The sequence below is a fragment of the Aplidium turbinatum genome, chromosome 8 (genome assembly GCF_918807975.1).
Source record: "Aplidium turbinatum chromosome 8, kaAplTurb1.1, whole genome shotgun sequence".
Taxonomy (NCBI): domain Eukaryota; kingdom Metazoa; phylum Chordata; class Ascidiacea; order Aplousobranchia; family Polyclinidae; genus Aplidium; species Aplidium turbinatum.
Genome location: NC_137479.1, coordinates 31,798,294 through 31,825,013, shown reverse-complemented (window position 1 = coordinate 31,825,013; position 26,720 = coordinate 31,798,294). Strand labels below are relative to the sequence as shown.

Below are 26,720 nucleotides of genomic sequence, written 5' to 3'. Positions count from 1 at the left end.
ATTGACATTTTTCTGAATTGAAAAGATCCAATCGGGGTGATGATAGCCGTTTTAGCAACGTCTTCTTCGGCGATTCGAATTTGGTGATAACTCTTAAACAAGTCTAAATTAGAGAATATGGTAGCGCCGTGTAGGTTTCCGGCAAAATCGTGAAGAAACGGTAACGGGTATCGATCTGGTTGTGTTTGATTATTAAGTGACCGATAATCGCCCGTTATTCTGAAACGACCAGAATCTCCTTTTGGGACCATATGAACTGGTGAGGCCCATGGAGAGTTAGATGGTTAAATGACGCCAAGTTCTAATAAGTGTTGCATTTCCCGTCGCAAGATGTCTATACGTTCGGGAGAAAGTCGCCTTACGCGTGCATGTACTGGAGGCCCATTTGTTACAATATGATGACGGGTTGTGTGTTTACATGGCTTGTGATAATTAGCAAGCTCAAATACTTGAGGAAATTCTCTGCGTAAAAACGAGTACTGGGAGTTGCAGGTGTTTGCTTCACTGTTCTCACATGAAGGTTTTGACTTTTTGTTTGTAGATAGTTGCGCACAAGGATGGTGTTGGTTTGGTGATATTAATTTTCTATTGCGGATATCTAACATGAAACCAAAATGATGTAAGAAATCGATGCCGATTATACCACTTTGAACGTCTGCAATGGCAAAGCGCCAAGAATATTCTTTAGTTGTGCATAGTGATACACGTTTGTCAGAATAACCCAATATCGGTACGGAAGTGCCGTTCACAGCGCGGAGACAAGCGTCTGTTTTACTAGAAGGCATTTGGGAGACGTTGCAAATGTTAGCGGGAAGTATGCTCACCGTGCTGCCGGTGTCAATTAAAAAATTAATGTTGGTTATTGAGTCTTTAACGTAAAATGTTTGCGGGCTTTCCTCTATTGCACCAACCGTCCCCACTAAGCGGATTGGCCGTTCCCATTTTTTGGAAGGTTCCACGTGCATGGTTTTTCACACTTAGTTGATTTGTTGCCGAATCGATTGTGGTAATAGCATAGGCCATCGTTGGTTACAAAAGAAGCAGGCCACTGTACCGTGGATTGTTAAATTGGTCATGACCTAGATTTCGGGGGCGAAAGCGTGGGCACCAATGCAGGGGTTCTAGGTTTTATTGTTGATTTAAATGTTTATTCCCCTGATGACAGCAGATACGCTGCTGGCGTAACAAAGCTTCGATGGCGTAGAGATAACACAATGAGTCTCAAGTTCTTTTATTCGTGAGTTCGAGTTGAATTTAGATTTTGAATTTGAAAAGTTATCTTCTGAGTCTGGGTTAATTTTCAGTAATATTATGAGTCTCTGTTAAAATTGTTTTGTGCAGAGGTATATAAACCACTTTCAGAAAAAGGAAAAAGCAAACAGTTACGTAATTTAAAATTGGCAAATTTCAACAATGTTTACGAACTAGGGTGAACTCCTGCTAGTGAGATTCCATTACAGAGGTGAACTGCGGGTATACTGAATAAGATTGAAAGCAATAAATGGCCATTTTAACAGCCTCACTTGGGAAAGCTGCGGGTGGTAGGTTATTTGAGTAAAAAATGATCCATCAAAATTATCCCAGTGCACAACAAGTGAGTTTTCTTAAGAAACGCAACTATTTATTCTCACTGTTGGGTTCCTGGGTAGAAAACTATTTATCAAACTATATTTGTGCACAACAAGTGAGTTTTTTAAGAAATGTAAATGTTATGTGAGAATTACATTTTGTAGAAAGCTAAAAACAATGGAAATTCATTCGGGTCCCTACATGTTCAACAAAAATTTGGGTATGAATATTACTGTAAAATGGTGCGATCCGGTAGCATAGCAACATGATAAGATCAAGTTTTCTTTAGCATTTTTCGGAAATAATATGTCTCTATGTTGAGTGTCAATGCAACCTATTTCAGTCAGATAAGTTAAATCTGGTGTGACCGCCGTGAGACTTAATTTGTCCGCCGAGATGGCTGCTCAGACTGGACACGTTCGTTCGCGGTCAACAAAATCGAATTTCGATCTATTTTGTCCCCTGAAAAGATCGAGAGAAATTTTGAAATGTTCGCGGCAACTCCGATCAGCAACTCCGGCTCTGTTCTTTTTTTTTCTCGATCTTTTCAAGGGACGAAATAGGTTGCACCCGTTGAATCTCTATGTTTTCTTGCTGCTAATTTTTTTGGCTGGTCACCTTGGAAAAGATTGGAGCCTTACCAAGTATACATTCCATAGTAAACAATGCTAGCTATTAAAACGAAAATGAGTCATGGAGACTGATCAGGGCCCCCTGCTGTGAAGTCCCCTAAAAGCTACAGGGAAGGAGGAACCTCTTCTATGTGCACAGCTGCTCGTGATGATGGCTTATGCCCAAATCCCTCTGGAAGGCATAAGTCTGATGGTAGACTTCTGAATACTAGAAAAAGGGCACTCAAAATAGGAAAATGGAATGTAAGAACCCTTTATAAAGCAGGTCGATACGAAAATTTAAAACAAGAGATGTCGGTCATGAACTTTGATTTAATTGGGATAAGTGAAACTAGATGGATAGGTGATGGTAAAGTGACAGAAGATAGATTTGTTTTTGTATATTCAGGAGGAGAACAGCATATGTAGGCTACGGCGTCGGTATGATAATGAAAAAAGAAATAGCTAACTCAGTCATTGGATTTTGGCCAATTTCTAACAGAGTTATGATGATTAAATTGTCTGCAGCACCATTTAATGTAAATATATTACAAATCTATGCACCAACCCAAGAACATACCGATGAAGAGATTGAGTTGTTTTATGAGTCAATAAAGGATGTACTTAAATATACTAAAAGTGGAGAAGTTAATATAGTAATGGGCGATTTTAATGCAATAGTGGGTGATCATCATGAATATCCCACAACTGGTCGTTATGGATTTGGCAATTTAAAGGAACGTGGAAGAAGGTTGCTGGAGTTTTGTAAACTTATTGATTTATTAATAGCGAACACTCTTTTTCAACATCCTGCTAGGCGGTTGTATACATGGCAAAGTCCAGGTTATCAATTTCGGAATCAAATTGACTATGTTATGATAAACCATAGGTTCAGAAATGCAGTAAGACAAGTTAAAACGTATCCAGGATGTGACATAATGTCTGACCACAATCCAGTTGTTATGAAAATCCAAATAAAGCTAAAAAGAGTGAAAAGAACAAATATGTCAGAACATATGGACATGAACATGCTTAAAAATGAACAATATCGAGAGAAATTCAGTATTACAGTAAACAATAAATTTGAATTATTACAGCAAACAGAAATTCCCCAAGTAATTACACAAGAAACTATAGATAGAAGTTGGAATGAAATTAAAGAAACCTTAAATGATGCAGCTGCCAATATTTTACCATCAAAGAGGAAAAACATTAAACAGCCTTGGATTACTGAGAAGATACTTGACTTAATGCAACAGAGAAAGAAAAACAAATTCAATAATCACAAGAAATATAAAGCTATAAATAAGGAAATATCCCAATTATGCAAAGATGCTAAACGAAGGTGGTGGGAAAATCAATGCAGTGAAATAGAACATCTATAGAAGCATCTCATAAGTCACTTGAATTACACAATAAAGTTAAACAGCTAACATGTTTGAAGAAAGTTGAACAAGCAAACAGCTGCATCATGGACAGTGGAGGAAAAATGTTATTTCAGGAAGAGGATATAAAGAGTAGATGGGAAGAGTATGTAACAGAATTATATGATGATGATAGAACATGTATGCCTGAAATTACCAATAACGAAGGAGAAGAAATATTGATATCTGAAGTTGAGAAAGCCATTCAAGATCTGAAATGTAATAAAGCTGCAGGAAAGGATAACATTTATCCAGAAATGCTAAAAGCACTCAATGGCATAAGTTTAAAACGCATACACAAATTATGTAATGAAATATATATGACTGGATTTATACCTAAAGAAATGAATGAAACTGTTTTTGTCAGACTACCAAAGAAATCCAAAGCAAAGAACTGCAGTGACTTTAGAACATTAAGTTTGATCAGTCATGTACTGAAAATTTTGTTGAGAATAATTTTATTAAGAAATCGAAAATCTATTGAGAATGAGGTTAGCATGACTCAAAGTGGATTTATAACTGGTAAAGGAACACGAGAGAGTATACGTAACTTCAGAACAATTTGTGAGAGTTACAATGCAGTAAATAAAGATGTATATGCATGTTTTATTGATTATGAGAAAGCATTTGATAGAGTTAACCATGAGAAACTGATTCATTGTTTGTCCAATATTGGTATGAATGGCAAAGACTTACGTTTTATTATTAATTTGTACTGGAATCAAAAAGCATTTATTCGCATGGAAAAAGATTTATCTAAAGGAATTGATATCAAGCGTGGAGTACGCCAAGGATGTGTACTTTCTCCATGTCTTTTTAATTTATATACAGAAATGATTTTTCGATCAATTGATGATATGAAAGGAGTAAAAGTTGGTGGCTTGAATATAACAAATTTACGCTATGCTGATGATACTGTTCTGTTGGCTGAATCACAAGAAGATCTTCAAGAAATATTGGACAATGTTAACTCAATTGGTAAAGAATTTAATATGAAAATTAACGCTAAAAAGACCAAATCAATGATAATCTCAAAATCACCAGACACCACAGTAGGTCCAAATTATAATTGACAATAAAATTATACAAAAAGTAAAATCTTTTTCATATCTTGGTCATTTAATAACTGAAGATGGGTGGTGTGACCATGAAATTCTTAGACGGATAGAAATTGCAAGAACTACATTTGGAAAAATGAAAAATATTTTAACCAATCAACGTTTAAATTTATCAACTCGTCTCAGGATCTTAAAATGCTATATCTGGTCGACCCTATCATACAGTTCTGAAACTTGGACAATATCACAAAAAATGGAGAAACGGATGGATGCCTTCGAGCTCTGGACATACAGGCAAATGTTAAAAATTTCATGGAAACAAAAAATCACTAACGATGAAGTACTCTCCAAATTCAATTCAAGCAAAATGCTCTTACAAACAGTCAAAAGAAGAAAATTGAAGTATTTCGGACACACAATAAGGCAAAATTCATTACAAAGATCATTAATAGAAGGGAAGATAAACGGCAAAAGAAGTAAAGGCAGACCAAGAATGATTTGGACAACAAACATCACAAAATGGACAAAATTAACTTATGAATGTGCAGTACGCACAGCTCATGGTCGAGAACAATGGCGCATTGTATCCAACCCTCCAGACGAGGAAGGAACAAAATGATGATGAATTTTTTTGTTGAATTCACTTGCTGAATTCTTCCATTGGAAATGACAAAAATTACTGCATTTTCTGAGTAAATTGCGGGCCCCCTAATTTGCGGGCCCTGTGCGATCGCACGGTTTGTACACCCCAAAGACTGGCACTGCCCCGGCCCCCCGACTTTTGAAGAGCCCCCTACGTGGAAAAAATGTGATTTTGTATCATTTTTTTTTCTTTCAGCCATTGAAGTTTCTACAAAATGCTGTGTAGTGCTGGATTAATGCTACTGTAGAAGTAGAGGCGGTTTTTCTTGCACGGGGCCCCCCAATGTAAAACCCCATAAACATTGGCTCGTGAAAAACACGAGAAAGATACGTGTTTTTTTACCTCAGTTTCTCGTGTAAAACCCGTGATGTGCACCCGTGTATTACACAGGTGTTTGCACAAACGCAACCCGTGTTTTTCACGACTTCTAACCCGTGTTTTACACGACTTCTAAACCCGTGTTTTACACGACTTCTAAACCCGTGTTTTACACGGCATCTAACTCGTGTTTTACACGACTTCTAAACCCGTGTTTTACACGGCATCTAACCCGTGTTTTACACGACTTCTAAACCCGTGTTTTACACGACTTCTAAACCCGTGTTTTACACGGGTGTTTGCACAAACGCAACCCGTGTTTTTACACGACTTCTAACCCGTGTTTTACACGACTTCTAAACCCGTGTTTTACACGACTTCTAAACCCGTGTTTTACACATCAAACCCGTGTTTAATATGGCAATTTATTTGGTATCAAAATCACACATGCCAAAAATACAGATATAACTGAAGACAGTACAGCTGTTTCACACATCATCAGTTGGGCGAACCGTGCTGGATGAAGATGTCCTTGCAACTGACTGTCTTCTTATTCTCTTTTCAGCTGATTTGAGGAATTCTTGCACAACAGCTTTAACATCGCCTATGGTTGTGTCTTTTGTGTAACTGTATGTTCGAACTGATGCTGTAAGCAAAAAAGAGTTAGTGCTTAGTCACAAAAGCAATAGGCTAGCAATAGATATACAGAATTCTTCACGGATCAAATATATTAAAAATAGATTGCAACATACGTTCATTAAGCAGGGTATACGTGCAAAATCTAAAATTTAGGCTACATACCATAAATTACAAAAATAAGTTTGCAATCTTTAATTAGGCGCTTGGAACCGCGTTGACCCATCCAATTAAACTTCGTCATAAGCGTATCCGTAAATACTCCAGAAACAATTTGCTTTACGCTCTTTTTGTAGTCCGTCGAAAAATACCGACTAAAATAAGAAATCTGCAAAACAACGTAGACTTCACGGTTATATTCCATAGAATAAACGTACAGCACACTCATACTGCGAGCTGTTAAATTTCATTGTTAACAGTCAGGGCCGTGGAGTCAGAGCCGTAACAATGTTTATTGTTTAGCCAAAGGAGTCGGAGTTTTAAAAATTGCACTGACTCTGACCCCTATATAAAATTGAGGAATGCTCTACATTGCGAGGAATTTTAAAATTATCCTTTGTCAGAGTGTCAAAAACTTTGGGAAATGTATATTTTGTTGTTTTGCTGCAAATCAATGAATCGTTGTTTTGCTGCAATCAATGCTGGTTGAAACTTTCAAGAACTTTGCAGCAGTACGACATTGCAAAACTGTTTTAAAGAGGGTGAAAATAACCAGTATTTCTTGTATGTCTATTCTATGAGGAGAGTCGGAGTTGTGATACCGATTCCACAGCCATGTTAACAGTAAAAAAAAATTACCAGTTTATTTTGAACAGTGCTGTTTCCCAGGTTGTGTTCAAGCTCATCAAAATCCTCCAGGCTGTTGATGGGAAAAGATGGAATGTCCGAAGGGGGTTCCTCTATTTGTTGAGCTGGGGCGCTTCTTTCGTTTGTCATTATTATATCCAATTATTCGTTAACAGAATTTAAAATTACCTTAATTTCCAATTGAGCAATTCGAATTCGTCGAACTGTGTGAAAAATAAATAGTTGCTTTAACATCCCAGGTAGCAACAGTCGACGTGCAGCTGGCGTCATCAGGGCGGCGAGCGCTCACATTGGCGACATCGAAAATCGTTAGCGGTAAGCCAGCGGTTGAATGGCGAATCTCGTCATGACTTTTTTTCTTTGAAGTTTATCGCTTTCTGCTGGCTTCACGCCATCGACTTTCGCGCGAGAGACGCGCTTTCGATATTCGCTCGTTTTCCGCTGACAACGCGTTGTCGAGTTTCCTACGAAAGGCCTCGCTTCGCGCTTGATTAAAAAAATTCATCATACCGTTTTAGTTGCGCTTGATTGAAGTCACGTGCCATTTCAAACCAGCAGTTGATATGAGTTGAAGCATGTTTGTCGTTTGTCTAATTGTCAGTGGTGCCACTCCTAGTGTTTTTTCACCAGATCTCGTGATTTTGGATTGCATCTAGTGTTCTAGTGTTTTTTTTAGCGATTTAGCTTTATGTTTGTGTACATAAATTTGGACAGTGTTTAAAGTAGCCCCACCTATTTTTTGTTTGGCTGCATCAATGTGTTTGTAGTGCTTTTCAAAGTGGACAGCAAGTTTTTTTGTCTGGTTACACCCAATGATGACCAAATTTGAGATATTTAGCATAAATACTTTAAAGAATACACACAAAATTTGTGTTCGATCTTAACGCTAGTCCGCTAGCCAATGGCTAGTGAAAATTTGCGCGGATAAGTAGAAATGTTGCAGTAGGTTATCTAGTCCGATTGGCTAGTAAAAATATTCGCCGGTGAAAAGTTTTGGTTTACAAAATGGCGGTTGGTGACGTCACTCTGAAATACTGCAAAAATTTGCTTGCCAGAGGCGAAATTGCACGAAGAATGCTGTAAAGTGGGTCAATGAGCACGTGACTACTTTTTTCTCGCAACTTTGCTAGACACGACACGTGTTGAGCACTCCTGCACAGAGGTCAGAGTAAGAGAAGCCAGCAAGCCAAAACACTTATCTTAATACGTCATCAGACAAGTGAAAAGTCAGTAGGCTAAACTGGTCGGACTAGTGAAAAAAAAGTTAAGATCGACCCCTTGAAATTTTCAAATGAATGTGAAAAGTGTTTAAAGTAGCTATAGCGTAGCCTACCGTACCTTATGGTAGGCTTGCATTTTGTCGGCTTACATTTGATGAGTATGGAGTTCTTAGACTACACTACCTCAGAGATTGTGAGTAATATTGCGTTTTTGACAATATATTTGCAAAGGCCAAATTTGGGCAAATTTTTTTCGCCCCCCCAAAAATGTTTTACTCTTCTGCGGCTATGATTTCAGGGCTCTCTATATCAAAGAAATTCAGTTCTATTTCGAAATTTTAAGGACTTTTAACACTCATTAACGCCATTGGCTGTCATTTTAGCTTTAAGCTTTTTCTGTCTCCTGATTTATATTTTAGTGAAAAATTGCTCATGCGTCTGAATATCAACCTGGTGCATCAAAACGTAGAGCTGCTGCTTGCCTGCTACTTCAGAAAGTGAGTTAATGGTACATTACAGATGTTCATGTTTTTTTTCCGCTTTGCAGGTGGTAACTACGGCAAATCATACTTAAAAAAGATTAGAACCTTCTAATTATTCAACTGCTCAGTTTTAATTTTTAAAACTTGTTTGTTTTGCTCTAAACGCTTCCACATACATTTTGTGTGCAGAAATACTTTAGTTTGTAAAATAGAATCATGTTTATTAGACCAATTTATGATGATTTTTAAAGCATAACCTAATGATTAACCAATATATAGAATGTGTAGTTGTTTGGTTTGAGTTCACGATCTAGATTTGGCTTGTTACCTTATTCAGTTTTAAACTGACTATTGAGTAACGTGTGGATGTTCATTTAACAGCGATGGAAAATACGAACGGTTGGAGGAAACGATTGTATCGAAACTGTGTGGAGAGTTATGCGACCTTTTGTGAATGACGATCTGGCCGCTCAGTTTAATTGGACTGGAAAAAATGTAAAAACTGCCTTTCTTGATCTGAAAATAAAAAAGTGTTATTTGGTAAGTTTGTATTTATATAATTGTATATTTACGTAGTTTTACGAGCTATCGTCAGTAGGCTAATAAGTGCTGCCAATGCCAACACCATGCATACTACAGAAGGATGGTGGAAAATGCCAGGCCTCTTTGTTTTTATGAATGTAAGTTAAATATAAATCAAATCAACTGAGGATTAACAAATTGGAAGTTTTATCAGGGAATGGAATATTTTTCTGTAATATGAAGGTTAAAATGTGACAACGTCCAGTATTAGATCAGCTTCTACTATTTAGCCCTCCCTTTCCAATATCACATGCGTGGTTGTTGTTGCAGGATAAAACACGGGTTTCGGCAGCACCTTATCACAAAAGATGTTTCAATAATGCTGAGTTAATTACTGATGAATTACCGGTATATTATACTGTATATATCACTTATATTATCGAAAGCGTTACGTAACGTTTGGCTTGAACCTCCTCCCCCCCAATATGACGCTAACGTCACGCTTTGCATTACCCCCCCGTCGAAGGCGTTACGTAATATTTGAACGTTCCCTAATTACAATTTTTTGACGTATTTTTTATATTACTACCCATCTTGCATTGGAGGTTTATACCAATATACAGTACATTTAATTGTAGTGAACCCCGCTCATGTCCAGATTAAGGACACTTGCCATCGGTTCGATCCCTAATAATGAGGTAGTAGTGTAATTACGTTGTTGTGAGCGAAATTGTTTTCACTGAGAGCTCATTTTGTATTATTACAGATGTGATTCGAAGGCAAGCCAAGGCGACGGACAAAGATATCGAATCTGCAATGAAGCAATATTTGAAGGCGGCTGGTGACAGAAACGAAAAAAAACAAAACCGGGCAAACAAAACTTTCGGCGCAGATAAAAATTCCGACAATGGCCTACTCTACATGAACGCTATCTGTTTTTTGATTGTTTGTTGACCTTTTAGTGTTCACTTTTAATATGTTTACTGTTGTTATTCAAACGTGTTTTCGGAGGGGTGTTTTTCCGCCAGTCCTAATCCCTAACATTGCCTCGAACCCAAGCTCTTTGGCATCAAAACGACCTGTTCCCAGTTTTTTTTCATATTTACCTAATGGATGTCGAAACGCAATAATCACTCATGATTGTTGATATACTGCATATATCCTACGTGAGTTTACGTTTTTTTCATGCAATGGTAGACTATGTTATGACGTATGTTAGACGTATGTTACTATGTTATACTATGTTATAGACTATGTTATTTCGCTCGAGTCCGAAATTAAATATTAAATCCAGTCTCATTGTCTCACAACAATCACTCAAGTTTCAAATCATCATCTCAACCAACGCTTCAAGACAACTTTCCACTTTCATTTTACTACGCTGAAGAGATCGGAAGATCGAAACACTGGCCTTTGTCCGTAGTTACTTTTCATAATGTCTTTTTAGACATTCTTTTTCGGTCAATAATGTCTTTTTAGATATTACTTTTAAAGAAATAAAAAAGAGTCAAAAGTCATGTAAATTTCACTCTGTGTGGAGCTACATGTACTTGAGAGGTTAACTGTTATTTTTTTATTCACTATGTTATGAGGGTTTGAATTTTGTGTTATCTGGCTTTGAAGGTTGCCAGCATGACAGCCACAACAAATGTGTAAACGAAAATGCTTTGTGGTCGTCGTTCAGGCGGCTCTTCCCCATAATTGTGGTTGCCGTGCTGGCAACCATCAAAGCCAGATAGCACAAAAAACTTATTAATTTGAATTTCTCTGCTGGCTATGTCTTTTCTTTATTACATTATTACATCTTTATTACATATTACTCCACCGCCCTCCGCCTAGTGAAACCACACAAGTCTCCAGGGCCCGATAAGATCTGCCCTGAGCTTGTGCTCCATGCTGGCCATGCCCTAAAGTCCTGGTTACGTAGATTCCTCTCTTCCTGCCTGCACCACCACACAATCCCAAAAATCTGGAGAAGAGCTTTAGTAGTTGCGATCCCTAAGCCTCACAAGCCACCAGAGGACCCAAGGAGTTATCGTCCGATATCCCTCCTCTGTGTTCCTTTCAAGATCCTCGAAAGACTGATCTATGCCCGCGTCAACCCAATCATCGACCCGCTCCTTCCAAAAGAGCAAGCTGGGTTTCGGCGCGGAAAATCCACCGTAGATCAGGTCACACTGTTGACCCAAGACATCGAGGACTGCTTTGAGGCAAAAAAGAAGGCCGGCGCTGTCTTCCTAGATCTCACAGCTGCCTATGATACTGTATGGCATCGCGGCCTTACTTACAAGCTGCTTCGCCTGCTTCCTGACCGACATATGGTCCATATGATTATGGAACTTGTCAGGAATCGAAGCTTCACCCTCACCACCGGCAACCCACGGCGAAGCAGACTGAGACGCCTGAAAAACGGCGTCCCACAGGGATCGGTCCTGGCTCCACTTCTTTTCAACATCTACACCCACGACCTGCCAACCACGGTCTCCGCAGAATACGCTTATGCGGACGATCTGGCAATTCTCCACTCCACAAAGTCGTGGGAAAATCTAGAAGACACCTTGAGCCAGGACATGCAAACCATCTCAGCTTATCTCCAGAACTGGCGACTGAGACTCAGCGAAACCAAAACTGTGGCAGCAGCTTTCCACCTACACAATCGGGAAGCTGATCGTGAGCTACATGTCCACAGCAGCGGAGAACCTCTGTCCTTCTGCCCCGGGCCAAGGTGTCTTGGGGTGGCACTGGACGGATCGCTCACATACCGCCACCATTTGGTGTCACTGCGCAAGAAACTGACATCCCGCGCTGCATTACTCAAGCGCCTGGCAGGCTCTGGCTGGGGGGCGGGGGCTGACACTTTGCGAATGGCGGCCTTGGCCCTTGTCTGCTCTTCAGCAGAGTACTGTGCACCTGTCTGGTGCCGCGGTGCTCACTACCACAACATCGACACTGCCATAAACAGCGCCCTGCGCACAGTGACCGGATGCCTGCGTCCCACACCATTGGACAATCTCCCCATTCTCGCTGGCATCCAACCTGCTGAGCTTCGTCGCGAGGAAGCCACTCTGTCCCTCGGTCGACGGGCACTGGAGCCTAACCATCTTCTCCACCACAAGATCTCAGCCTTCCCAAACGGGCACCCCCGCCGACTGAAATCAAGACACCCATTCGTGCCAGCCGCTCGGCTTCTGATCAGCGAAGCTGATGAGCAAGACATCTCTGCGGCTACTTGGGCGGACCATAAATGGAATTCTGAATGGAAGTCAAGCACCACCAGACTCCATTCATTCATCCCCGACGCCGACACACGCCCCATCGGCCTGACACTACAGAGACAGGCATGGGTGCGCCTCAACCGTCTCCGTACGGGCGTCGGGCTTTTCCGCTCAACCATGCACCAATAGGGAATGGCTTCTTCCTCCTCCTGTGAATGTGGTGCCGAGGAACAGACCGCAGACCACATCATCAATGACTGTACCATCTTCAAACCACCTAACGGAGTGGAAGGTCTGCGCGTCATGGATGATGAAACTAAAGACTGGCTGCTCTCTAGCAGCCTTCCAGTGTAGTCCGGGAACATCGTGAATCTGGGGTGGTAAAAGGATAGACCCTCGGCCCCAGAAGCTCAGACGACGACATCATAGAGTACAGTGGAAGCAATAAGTGTTCTTGATGTTGCTGTGTAGTTTCTTCCAGTGCTGTGATTTTGACGTATTGGAATACCTACGATATATGCTTATTGCTTATTTGTAAAAACCCCACAGCTGTTAAGTGAATTTTGACAGTTTTCGCACAAACAATAATTTTTAAGGAAGAAATTCTATTAAAAAAAACTTTCTTGGTTTTCGAAACTAGTTATACTGTATATATATATTACTATATATAGTCATATATAACGACATATATCTAAATATAACTATATGCACTTATAGTTATATAACCATAGTTATGATAGTGTAGTATGTAGTACACAATTGGTTTCTAATCGGGAGTAAGCTTTACTTACCCTTACCCTAGGGTAAATCTTGCAAGCAAAAATTTGAATCACACCCATTGTAGTTTCGAAAACCAAGAAAGTTTTTTTTAATAGAATTTCTTCCTTAAAAATTATTGTTTGCCCGATAACTGTCAAAATTCACTTTACAGCTGTTGGGCTTTTATTAAATAACCTCATGTTTATAGTCTAGCTTTGCTCTCACATGACTTGGACGTGTAAATTGTTTTGTTATTTGTATTACAAATGATCGTAAAAACCGCCATTCATTAATTACTGAATCATGTTTTAGCATTGTAGGCTATCACGGAAATGGAGCTGTGGGAAGACTGTGTATTAAAAATCTTCATTGTTTTTGTTGTTTTACATTCTTGAATTGCGTCTCGCTTTAATCACAAAAAGACAATTAATACACAAAATGCTTCCAAAACTTTTACTGTTTTGTTTTGGTAATTTCGCAAAACAACAGCTGCTGATGGTGGCCGAAAAAAAGAGCTTCAGCAGGGCGGCATTCGTCAGCCAAGCGACAGCGCGCGCAGCCAGAAAAACGTGCCAGTAAGTTTAGAGAAATTCGTTGACGTACAGACAGCGCGCCGTTAACTGACTTTGAGCGACTTTCACGTTCGGGGCGCTTACGCGCCGCTGACTTTATTGTCGATTTTCGTCAGCGTTACGCCGGTTAAACGATGAGCAGATCGGTGGCGGCTGGCTGGCGATTATCGCCGGCGCGTCGCCAATAACTTCGCTAACGTGTAGCTGGCTAGACGCCAATCTTTGCTACTTGGGATGATTTGGTGTTAGCAAAGGTGCTTTACTTTGACAATACAAAAAGAATAGCTCCCACGCTAGGGCAGTTGTGATTTAAGCAGCTGCCAAACAAGAAAAGCGAGTGGTAAATAATACTGCCAATTAAGAACAATGCTCTTGTGGGGGCGCTCACGTGAGAGACTCAACAGATCTTCCAAAATTAGAGAAACTGAATTTTCAAAATGCGCTGCTTGTGAGTAAAGATGGGAGTTACGAAGGATAAAAAAGAGAGTAAACATAAATAAACGAAGTGAAGAATTATAGCTAAAACTATAACATCACACCGATGCAGCTGAGCAATTGTTGAGCAAAGTGAATCGAACAAGTTTCAAGATTTTAATTTAACCAGGTGCAAACCTTCACTCTGCAGCGCAACAAATTCGTCACAAGATATGTTCTTGGTCACTTCAGGCATAGTGTCGATTGCAACATTCAACTGATTGTCATCCAAGTGAAAATCAAAGATTGATTGTTCGCGCTCTGGACTTGAATGCTGTGGTGCCCTCATAGAGGAAGATTGTGGAAATTCCGGAACTTGTGGCAGTTGCTGCAAGGTTGTAGCAACCTCAGCTGCTCGTACAGGAGTAGAAACCTATGGAAGATTTAGTGACCGTCAGAGTGAACATTAACAAAATATATTTAGTGATATGCTTGGCTCCCTCTACACCCTCAAGTGTCGCACACGAAAACAAACTGACAACTATGTTATTCAGGACTGTCCAATCTATCGCGTTCCAACTGGGGCACATGCTGGTCTCAAAATCCTGGATGACGACAGCATATTTGGGCAATGTTCGAAAAGTTCTGATTGAACACCTTAATCCGTGCTATTAACCTTAAAAATGAGATTGCAATATTTTTTTAAAATCATACCACTTTTAGAAACCGCTCAATTTCCAAAAAAAACAACACCTAAAAATCGTCAAATTTTGGGATTATCATAATTAATAAGTGATTAAAGTATTTGTTTACTTACAGTAATGATATTTTCTGACTCCGGTAAGTCGCTTTCATCTGTATATGCAATCCTCATAGGCAACCGGCAATTCCTGCATTCATAATTTGAAAACAGTTACTTCAGCTAGATGTCATGCTTGCCCTTGCTTACTAGTACATTACCTACTGATATCTCGTCAACATCAACATATTTTGCATATACAACCAATCATCATGCAATAAACGTAGAAATGCATGGGTGTACGGTATCTTAAAGGATTAGCTTATATTTGCATCGCGGTGTTGTCAGGTACAATGTAACAAGCCAAAATGTACTTACATTAGATACAATTTATGCAACAATGTTACAAAAACGTTATGAGTAATTTTTTTATAAGACAAGAAATGGTGTGTAATGCCATCTCTCAGATTTTTACAATTTTTGAATATGTGAAATAGAATGTATATACAAGGACAACAAAAAAAAATTTATCAAAATCAGAGTTGTACTTTTCAAGATGTCGCACATTAAAAAAATAGGATTTTTAATTGTCACGCCTGAGCGATTTCGTTGATTTTTCTTTTATCTCAAGACCTGTTAGTAGGAATACAGTGAAAATTGGTATTCTACCATTTTCGGGGTCAAGGAATTCAAAAATGTTGTCCTTGAAATGATTAACACAAACAAAATATCAAAAAAGTTGATTTTAAATTTTTTTAAGCAGGCTACCACCAGGAGGCGCCCCAGGAATGGTGACAAGTAAAATCATTTTTTTTTTTTTGAAAATCTATCTTCGTTGATGTGCAATTCCAGTAAACAAAAGGAAAACAAGGCCCCAGCTTGTTTTAAGGTGCTATAATGCTGAAATAATAATGATAATAAAAAAGAACAAAAATTCAGTGCCGCATCACCACAGCAAAAATGGTAAAACACTAGTTACAGATAAACATAATAGACCATATGTAAGATTCACACACACATAAGGACAAACACTTTTGATTACATACATATTCCCAATTAACATTATTATGTAGGTAGCAAAATTGACCCCTTGTTTGTGTTCAAGCTTTATTTTTACAACGAAAAATTTCTTGAGTGGATAACTACCTTATAAAACAACTACATATTCAATTTAATAAGTTACGAAATGCAAATATGCACTTACTGTATTTCTAAAGTACAATTCAGGTTACAAACTAGCATGAGCTCAGCTGTAAATCAGACATAAGTGTGTTGTCCTGACTTTCTTGATTAGGAACATGACAGTCTAACCGGTGTTCTCTTCTAACTGCTTGCCGAAACTTCATCTTGTTTTGAAGCTCAGTTTTTCCAATCTTTTGAAGTTCTTCATTTTTTACTTGTAATTGTCTTTTCTATTATATGAATTTCAAAAACCTCATCAGTACATGTTTACCTCAGTTTATAATCATTTATAACTACTCCGTTTATAACTTCTCTTTACATTTGAGTTGCTGCCATGTAATTCATTTCATCTTGAGTGAGTTTGTACTGCCTTCCATTGATTGTTGTTGGAACTTGCAGTTTCAGCAAAATGCTATCCAATGGAACCCAACAAGAATCCTCTGATATTGGCCAGTAAAACATCTGTGAAGGACCATGAGGATGCATAAACGTAATCAGTATGTCATTGTGCATAACGTCATGTTCTTTCACCAGACCTATCCACCAGGAATCATCATATTTGGCAACAACGTATGTCTGTGGTGGAATTTCATTAAGTTGATACACATTTTTACACATAAAGAATGAATGACATCCTGCAAAATTTTCATCATCTGATACACGTTTATATTGTATTGTGCCAATTTCCTTTGGACAAAAATGGTGAAAGCTTCTTGTCCCATTGACAGTTTGTCCCCTGATATATCTATCTTGTAGCAGACTGCGTGTTTCTTCAATATCCGTTTTAAGAAGGAGAAAAAAAGTTATCTTAGGCATTGTGTGACAGCAGTGGTTGTATGCTGTTTCAGCAGATAAAATTTTGTTGGATGGAGATGCAGTAAGACTAGCGTTGGTCAGCTTTCGTTTCACACTACCCCCAATTCCGTCACAAGGTGACTTTCCGTGACTTGTGGCAAAGAAAGACCAAGATGCTTTTATGCCAAAGTCTGAGTGATGGTATGTCAGGTTCAGAAAGTTTTTGAAGTTTTTATACTGTCCACCACAGCCATCAGAGAAGTACTCAATATGTGTTAGTTGAGGATGTTGAAGTTTCAAATGTGTAATAAGATGTTTCTGTAGGTTGTACACAAATGATGTATCATGTGTTAAATCATCGGACATGAAACACAAGGATTGCTCTTTGACTTGAAATATTGTTGAATCAATGTCACGAGTATAAACTGCAATGGGGTGAATTGTGCATTGTTCCTTGCACCAGTGATAACTTTGGATTTCATTTTGAACTACAAATTCATAATTTTCTGCAAAGTCTGTCAAAACAATTGCTTCATGTGGCTCCAATGTCGATTTTCGTGATTTCAAATAGTTAGCTTGTGACTTTGCAATATAAGAATGTGCTGTCAGTTTGTTGATTGCAGCAAGAGTATCTTCAATGAGTTCCTCCTTAATATATACCATTGTTTTCAAATCTGATCGGTCAGTAGAAGTCCATTGTTCTACCAAAAAGGTCTCAGTCTCATCATATGTAGTCAAATTATCAAATAATTTACGTTTCAAAGCAGCCAAACCAGGACAACTTGGACAGCGATGAATCATGCAATTTTTATTTGTCACATCACATACAAGAACACTCATCATTTCTTTGCTTGGCAGACCACATGCTGAGGCCAAGAGCTCTGCGTTTTGATGCATGCGACAAACACATACATTGTGAGTTCCAGAAGCTCCTGGTGAAACACACCATTTAGGTTTTAAAGACCAAAATTTGGAAAAACTAATTTTCAGTGTTGGATTTTGCTCTCTAAAGATATTGTAAAGTTCCCAGCCTGACCCTAGTAACAACCGTTTTTGATGATAAACATTTTTTTGTATGCTTACTTTGTCCTTCATGCCTGGCAACATACGAGATGTTTCATCATTTTCAAAAAAATCCAAAATTTTTTGTTGTATCCCAGCTGGAGTACCAATTCTTTGTTTTCGATCATGCCGACCCAAAATTCCTTCTTCTTTTTCAATATTTCTGGCTTTATAGATTGAATACGTGGAGCAACCAAAATAAGTTGATGCTTTTTCAGCAGACCAAGACTGAGGAATTAGGGTCAGAATTTGTAATTTGTCAGAAAACTTTTTTGTGTTCTGAAATTTAATCTTTAATTTTGCCATGAGACTGTTTAAATCCATGCTGTCATTATGTAGTTGTTTAACTTTGTCTCTTAGTTCAAGGTCTTGGGAGTTTTCTGTCTCTAGCTCATTGGGATTCAAGTCAGACACTACAGCAAATTGTGACGTTAGCTTTCTCTTGCATTTTTGCAATTTTTGGGAACATACTTTTAGTTTTTGGTGCTTGGGTTTGCTGTGCAATGGCACCAGTGGAGATTCATTCAATAGTGCGAAACTGTCATTTAAGTTTGCTGTAGATGCTTCCTTTTCTGCATTAAAAACTGCACTTTGAAGTTCCTTTGTGATTGGAGATACACTTGACTCACCTTCAAAAATGCTACTATCAAAATCAATTGCCATGTTTCCTGCTTTGGTGAAACAGCGGCTGCAAAGCCTTTGTCCTGGAACAACATTTAAGTTTCCAAAACTTCTCAATTTTTTTGCCAATTCAAGCCCAATTGTGCGTCTACTCTGAGGAAGAGGTTTTGAAGATGCATCAACCTCATGTATTTCAAAAATGTTGCAGCATTTTTTAAAATTTATCAGAGAAAATTTTTTTAATAACCGCATTTCATGATGTGCACAAATCACAGCATCATCAGCTCTGTCCACACCAGACCTCCACCATAGTAGCTCCTGATCTTCTTCTGACAACTCCTTTACTAGCTTTACTTCATTTTCTACCTCATCTATCTTATCTTCCACATTGCACCATTCTTTCCAAATATTTCCAAAATAGCACTTGTCATTTGATCTTAACATTTTAACTGTAATCTTAAATTAATATTGCAAATAATCTGCAAATATATTTTTCATTAACAATTGCTTAGTCTCTCAACCTCTCTCCGACCTGCAACAGGCTAGGGTGACAGCTGACATAGATGACCTTACAGGTCTTTCGTTGCCATCCTGTTGTGCTGATAGACACTCAATTTGTATGTACTTATTGTTTGTTTATCGCCAGCAAAACAATAAACTGAACTTATTTCTTTGCTGGAATAACTTCTTCTTTGCTGGAATCCAAACAGACATCGACAATCATTAATCATTTTCAAAGCATTTTCTAGAATGAGGTCTTTATTATCTGCTATTCAAGTTCTGCAACTCTTCTTATCTCACAATTAATCATCGTTTACCAAAGGTGCATTCTCTGTTTGAAGCATAATGTTAATGCCAAGCAAGTCAGATAGATATAGTCTATCTTAGAAGTCTTTCTAATTACCAAGTTACAAGCAAACAGCTTATTGACTTGACTACATTGTTAACTAGGCTGAATGAGACTCATCTAAAAGTAGGTTAAAGATGTGCATTACCAGTATATTTAAGTGTTTTAGCTGTTCATGCAAATAACTTTAATTGTTGACCTTTTGAAAATGGTTTAACTTGCAAATATGTTGTCAGCACACAAAACAAAGGCATATATTTCTTATCAGTAGGCTGCACTTTAGAATTGAGTTCATAATGTACCCTGAACTCAACAGGCTTGGGACACCTGAAAACAAGCTGGGGCCTAGTTTTCCTTATGTTTACTGGAATAGCACATCAATGAAGAATAACTTTCAAAAAAAAATTAATGATTTTACTAGTCACCATTCTTGGGGCGCCCTCTGGTGGTAGCCTACTTTAAAAAAATTAAATTCAAACTTTTCGCTATTTTCTTTGCAGCAATCATTTCAGAGACAATATTTTTGAATTCCTTGACTCCTAAAATGGTAGTTCACCAATTTTCACTGTTCTCCTACTACTAGATCTTAAGAAATAAGAAAAAACAATGAAATCACTCAAGCGTGACAATTAAAAAGCACAAATTTTTAATGAGTGACATCTGGAGAAATACAACTCGGATTTTGATAAATTTTTTTTTATTCTGCTCCCCTATACATTCTCTTTTACATATGTGGAAATCAGAAAAATCTGAGAGATGGCATTACAAAATCCTCATAAAATTTCTTGTCTTATAAAAAAATGACTCTTATATACAACTGCCACGTTAGTGTAACTGTGACTTCAATGCAATAAGTTACTATAATGCGAAGTACTGGCATGCTCCCATGTATTATAATTAAATTAAGAAAGGGTAAAATTAGTTTTGAGCAGTTAAAATCAAAATGAAATGAACAAATATCAGGGAAAAATGAATGCATTGTTATACCGCTTTCTTCTTTTCGATTTAGGTTGTCTACTATCATTTACTTCTTCTTCACTAGCTGCTGTTGAAGCCAAATCAGAAGTATTTTCAGCATGTTGTAACTTTAACAGTGCTTTGGCCAAATCATCTGTTGCAAAATATTAACAGGTCATCTTCCCATAACAGTGATCAAGATTAGGAAAAACAATACACTGGAGAATAAGATCTCATGCATATTGCATATGGAATAATAACAATCTGCTAAAGCGGTTAAATGGAAATTACACACCTTTTACAGTAATATTCATACCCAAATTTTTGTTGAACATGCTCAAAGAATGCCCCAAATTCAACGTAATTTTTCAAAGTTTTCTGGGGGAGGACTCCCAGATCCCCGCCGCTGGGAAGAATAAGATCTCATGATACACTGATTTTTATATACACTGATCTCATGATACACTGATTCAAGAATAATACACTGAAGAATAAGATCTCATGCATATTGCATATGGAATAATAACAACCTGTTAAAGCGGTTAAATGGAAATTACATACCAAAAAATTGACAGCTAATTAAGACAAGCAGCTGTGCTGCAACAGAAACAACAGAGCAAACATAAATTTTGTTGCACAAAACTCCACATATTGGAAAACATATTATATATATACATATATTATATGATACATGTTGATTGTTGAATGAAACAACCTTGACACTTGGCAATGTAAATTGGTAAGAGAGAATCATAAGGCCAGTGAATTCCAACTCTTAACTCTTAAGTCACCATAATTATATATATGTATAATATAGCCGGCCATTGGGTACTCTACTGGCAAAACCCTACCTCTGATTGTTTCCAACTTTTATTTAGGTATCATACCCATACCGTATGTATTATAACTTAATGGGTAGTATAAATTAATATTAATGTTTACCTGTTTTGTACATAATTCGTACATGATACTTTTTTCAATTTGGATTGACATCTGAATTTTGTAGGCATAACTGGCAAACCTTGTAAGCGGGAAAGCTCAGGCCAATAACATTTCAAAACATCATTATCATGAAATATCCATTTCTCTAGGACAAGATCAACTTCACCTCTTGATATAAAGTCAACGACTGCAAATGCTCTCAGTCATAGTCTTTATATTTTTAATATACAGTAGCACAAAATAGACTGGACTTACTTAACATAGACAGTAAAGTATTTTCAATCAGTGTTGTTTCACAAGACTGCACAATGATAGGCTAATCGAGTAAAACTATTCCTACAATAGAAATAAATGCACTGTCTACAGCAAGCCCTGTAGCCTGTAGGTAGGTACCATACTTCGATAGATGACCAAAAACAGGCACAGCTTTTAGCTACCTTTCTGAACAGCACTGCACCATTTCGGTATGTTCACCGCGATTCGTGCACAATCTTTTGGTAAAAAGAAAGATTGAACCTTTTATCTTCAGGCGCTTTTCGGTAAATTTAAATCAGTTGATGATTTCTAAATATAAATGGAAGATTAATTAACACAAACCTTGTAGCCTACTTAACAGTCACTCTAAAAAGTCCTCTCCTAAGCTGATAAGTAAATACTTAGTGAAATTCTGTGCCATTTTTTTATGTCACAGACTCACAGGGATATTTAATCAGGTGACCGCTGGTAACCGCGATATAAGGTTTACGAAAAATAAAGGGGAGAAATTCGGTCTTAACAATGAAAATTACATAATACTGTATTCCTGAGTTGCACAATTCCTATTGTAAAGCTATTAACATAAAACACAACAAATAGCCTACTAGAGTTGAAAATTTATTTTAAACGAGAGAAACAAGATGAAACAAACTTGCTACTAGCGTGAAAAAAACACGTGTATAACACGTTAAAAACACGTGAGTATACAAAAAAAGTGAATATGCAACTGCAGAAATTTTTTAAAGATATTAACATAAAACACATCAAATAGCCTACTAGAGTTGAAATATTACTTTAAACGAGAAAAACAAGATAAAACAAACTTGGTACTGGCGTGTAAAAACACGTGTATAACACGTTAAAAACACGTGAGTATACAGAAAAAAGTGAATATGCAACTGCAGAGATTTTTTAAAGATATTAACATAAAACGCATCATATAGGAAATAGCCTACTAGAGTTTAAAAATTACTTTAAACGAGAAAAACAAGATGAAACGAACTTGCTACTGGCGTGTAAAAAACACGTGTATAACACGTTAAAAACACGTAAGTATGCAGAAAAAAATGAATACGCAATTGGAGAATTTTTTTAAAGATATTAACATAAAACGTATCAAAAAGTCTACTAGAGTTGAAAAATTATTTTAAACGAGAAAACAAGATGAAACAAACTTGGTACTGGCGTGTAAAAAATACGTGTATAACACGTTAAAAACACGTGAGTATGCAGAAAAAAATGAGTATGCAATTGGAGAAATTTTTTAAAGATATTAACATAAAACGCAGTGACGTTCGGTGGCTTAAACCGTTGGGAAAGCAACTTGTAAATATGCTGCAGCAAGGTAGTAGGCCTAGGCACGAAGGGCCTAACCGTTGGGCGAAGCCCGAAGGCGTGTTGCCGAAGGCAACACTTCCAGCGGGGGGTCTGGGGGACTTCCCCCAGAAATTTTTGAAAAACACTTCCAATTTGGTGCGCTCTGAGAGCATTTTCAAAACAAATCAAACATAAAAATCTGTCAAATTGTGCTTCGCCTATGTCGTGATCATACATCCATTTAATGTTTAGAAGTCATGAACAATCTTAATTTTAACGTTGCAGGACCAAAATCCAGTGTTAAACATGGAATAATAGTTGTCTAAATATTTAATTCGTCATGAATGTTCATTCATTCTCAGATATTCAGTTAGGCCTACACTACAAAAACTAACACTTAGGTCTAAACATTACAACCGCAAGCAATTTGTACAAAAAGCTGGATAAGTTTGCCTCCTGAGTATAGAAGCTTAACAAACTAAATATTGCAGCCGCACCTGAACGTTCATTGGCGAAGTAACGTTATATCAACGCTGTAAAAAGGGCAAAGGCATGACTATGAAAGTTAGTAGGCTAAAGTACAGTACATGGCGAGGAGACATCAAAAAACAGCAACAATTATTTCAGCATTATGATGCTTGTGCTGTGTACCGTGACGAGCACCATTCTGACGAGTTAGTCTAGCCGCTCTAGCGAATGTATGCATTGACGTCACTGGGAAAGCAAGACTCACCTGGTCTCACCATAACACATCTGATTGGCTAAGCAGCTGGTGACGTTTTGCAAAACGAGTGATGATTGGATAAAACGAAGGCGTTTTTTGACATTTTTGAATCTGGTTAAGCAATTTTGATAGTTGCTTACCTAGAGCCTCAGTGATTGTTTCTGACAGAAGCGTTTGCGTTAATTGGCATTTATAGGCAAGACATGCGGTTTGGTGAGGATTTAGACTACTCACAAGCGTTACGAGTAATTCTAGTCACGAATACAGTAATTTTCAAGTTAAAATAGACATGATAAAAATAATAAGAAGTTAAACCTAGAATTCAGTCATTATAACCTACTTTGCATAGTTTTCGCTCAGGTAAGCACTGCTTTCCTTGCTTTCCCTCACCGATCGTCACTGATAAAACGTATCAAATAGCCTACTGGAGTTGAAAAATTATTTTAAACGAAAAAACAAGATGAAACAAACTTGGTACTGGCGTGTAAAACACACGTGTATAACACGTTAAAAACACGTGAGTATGCAGAAACAAGTGAATATGCAACTGCAGAGATTTTTCAAAGATATTAACATAAAACGTATCAATTGATATTCTAGAGTTGAAAAACTTACTTCAAATATGATATAAAGCATTATTGCAATTGATAACATGTGTAAAAAAAACTCGTGTTAATCACGTGTTAAAGTGGTGTAAAAAGAACGTACCCCAGTATTACACGAGTTCCCCCAGAATTTCACGTGTTTTTCACGTGTTTTCACGAGCCAATGTTTATGGGGAAGTGCCTCGGGCCCCCCATCAGCTAAATCCGGCCCTGCGTATAATCTAATTTTGTAACCACCCTTGCCTTATCAATATTACTCGGAGATTAAAGCCAGACATTGTGACGTTAAACTTGAACTAAGTTGCGCTGATCAATTAGAGTAGGTAGAAGTAGGCCTACTGGTAGGCTACTCCCATCGATTCTTAGCGAAGAATTCACCTTTGTTGCACTGATTCAATGTCATCAATCGTTGAAGCCACGTAAAAATCGAAAGTTCTCCTGCTTGAATGGAAGCTCAGGATACAGTATTCACATTTTCTAAATGCGCGGAAAATTATATTCTAGTAACAATTGTTCGTGCTTTGCAAGGACAGTAGGCAGGCCCGTAACTAGCTTGGAGCAGCAGGGGGGGCAAAAAGTATTCTAGAGGGGGCCCAACTTTTACCTTCCGTATCATGTAGCCTACGAAAGCGACGTTTGTACACAATGTGGGTATATTTACGCAAGAACATTCATCGTAGGCTTAATACAACGTTTATATTAGAATAGTTTATTATAGAAACAGACAAACAGTCAGTGGCGTAGCCAGGAATTTTAAAAGGGGGGGTTTTGACGGCCAGCGGGCGAAGCCCGACGGCGTCTTCGCCAAAGGCGACACCCAGCAGCGGAGGGTCTGGGGGGCCACCCCCAGAAAACTTTGAAAAATTACTTTGAATTTGGTGCATTCTGAGAGCAATTTTAACAAAAATGTGGGTATAAATATTCCTGTAAAATGGTGCTGTCCGGTGGTATAGCAAAAGGATAAGATCATGTTTTCTAGGGCATTTTTCGGTAATAAAGCTAAGTCTCTATGTTTTCTTGTTGCTAATTCCTGGCTGAGATATTTGAATGTTTGGTATTGGCAAAACTCGCTCTTTTAATGCAGTTTCGTTTAAAATTAGACAAACTTTGTTTTAGAGACAACATTCTACCACACCATTAAACACACAATGTTTACAATGAAACAACACAAGAAAATTGAGTATAAAACTGAAAAGTCAGCGACAGAGCAAATTAACATAATTTTTCCAGGGGGTGCCAACATTTTTGCAGGGGGGGCTTCGCCCCCCCTGCGCCCCCCCTAGTTACGGGCCTGACAGTAGGCTATGTATCGCTATTTCTCCGCTGACAAATACGACGAGCCTACTTCCCGCGTGACGACGAACAGTCTGCAGTGAATTTCGTGACCTGCAATATAAAATACCATTTGTGAGCGTAGTGGGTGTGCGCGCCTCTATAGCTCAGTGGCAGAGCGCTGGTCTTGTAAACCAGCGGTCGTGAGTTCGATCCTCACTGGAGGCTCTTTCTTTTGCACATGTTTTCATGGCACAATTTAGCACTTTCCCAATAATTTCACACATTTCGTATTGTTAATGTCTTTGAAATATTTCTTTTTTGTCCATAAATATTATCGTGAGTGATTTCAAATAATTCAATCCGATTTATTTTTCTTTATCGGAAAACAACAGCAATGATAAAGTCACAAATAAGTGTAGGTCTACGGCAGGCAGGCCCGGATTAACCATTAGGCTAATAAGGTTATAGCCTTATAAGCCTTGGAAAAATTCGGCCCTCAATTTTTGTAAGGCTGATAGTGATACAGATCCACTACAGTAGGCCTACAGTTTTTGCTTAAAAACGAATGACTGAGTGGAGTCAATGCATATAAAGAGCTCATTTCCAAAACCACGTAGGCGCCACTTTTACCGAAATTGAGTAGAGCGGGGCTTTTCAACCTGGGGGTCGCGAACCGTTTTTCGGAGGGTTGCGAGGCGCTTGAAATTCCAGCTTGAAATTCCAGCGCAAGACTACATTGATTGCTCTGAGGGGGTCGCAGTGGAAAAAAGATTGAAAACCCCTGTTTAGAGTGTTATTAGGTAAAGTATTATCATACATAGCCGTAGGAGCAGGGGGGGCGGTCGCTCCCCCGTTGAAAAAAAAATGTCGCGAATTTGGGCAAAAATGTCAAGTTATTTGGGCAAATCAATCTTACCATGATGTTTCGAAGTCTCACCAGTTTATAGACTTTATATAATTATTATGATATAATTTATGAGATGCATTGATATTTTTCAATGAATGTAAAATGCATTATCGTTGATTTTGGAAACAATTGCAATCTCGGCATTTAAATGATAAGTTTCGATTCTAAAACTACAAAAAGTAACTGTAAAAGAGCACAGTTGGCAAACAAATCTAAGTTTATCACTGATTTTCACTAAAACA

General features: G+C 38.1%; 2 protein-coding genes and 1 non-coding gene across 3 annotated transcripts; 1 reads left to right on the top strand and 2 right to left on the bottom strand.

The window, feature by feature from the left end:
* Positions 1 to 6,041: 6,041 nt before the first annotated feature.
* On the bottom strand, positions 6,042 to 8,288 carry LOC145775698 (uncharacterized). Its single transcript, XM_082587046.1, has 3 exons — positions 7,058 to 8,288; positions 6,425 to 6,587; positions 6,042 to 6,269 (listed from the first exon to the last, which is right to left on the bottom strand). The coding sequence occupies exons 1-3, from the start codon at positions 7,193 to 7,195 to the stop codon at positions 6,112 to 6,114; spliced, it is 459 nt and encodes a 152-aa protein (XP_082443172.1). The 5' UTR covers positions 7,196 to 8,288; the 3' UTR covers positions 6,042 to 6,111.
* Positions 8,289 to 9,177: 889 nt separating this feature from the next.
* On the bottom strand, positions 9,178 to 21,524 carry LOC145775697 (uncharacterized). Its single transcript, XM_082587044.1, has 5 exons — positions 21,396 to 21,524; positions 20,484 to 20,607; positions 15,068 to 15,140; positions 14,449 to 14,683; positions 9,178 to 9,284 (listed from the first exon to the last, which is right to left on the bottom strand). The coding sequence occupies exons 1-5, from the start codon at positions 21,406 to 21,408 to the stop codon at positions 9,244 to 9,246; spliced, it is 486 nt and encodes a 161-aa protein (XP_082443170.1). The 5' UTR covers positions 21,409 to 21,524; the 3' UTR covers positions 9,178 to 9,243.
* Positions 21,525 to 25,724: 4,200 nt separating this feature from the next.
* Positions 25,725 to 25,796, top strand: Trnat-ugu (transfer RNA threonine (anticodon UGU)). The gene has a single exon. It is a non-coding gene; the product is annotated as a tRNA-Thr (tRNA).
* Positions 25,797 to 26,720: the final 924 nt, after the last annotated feature.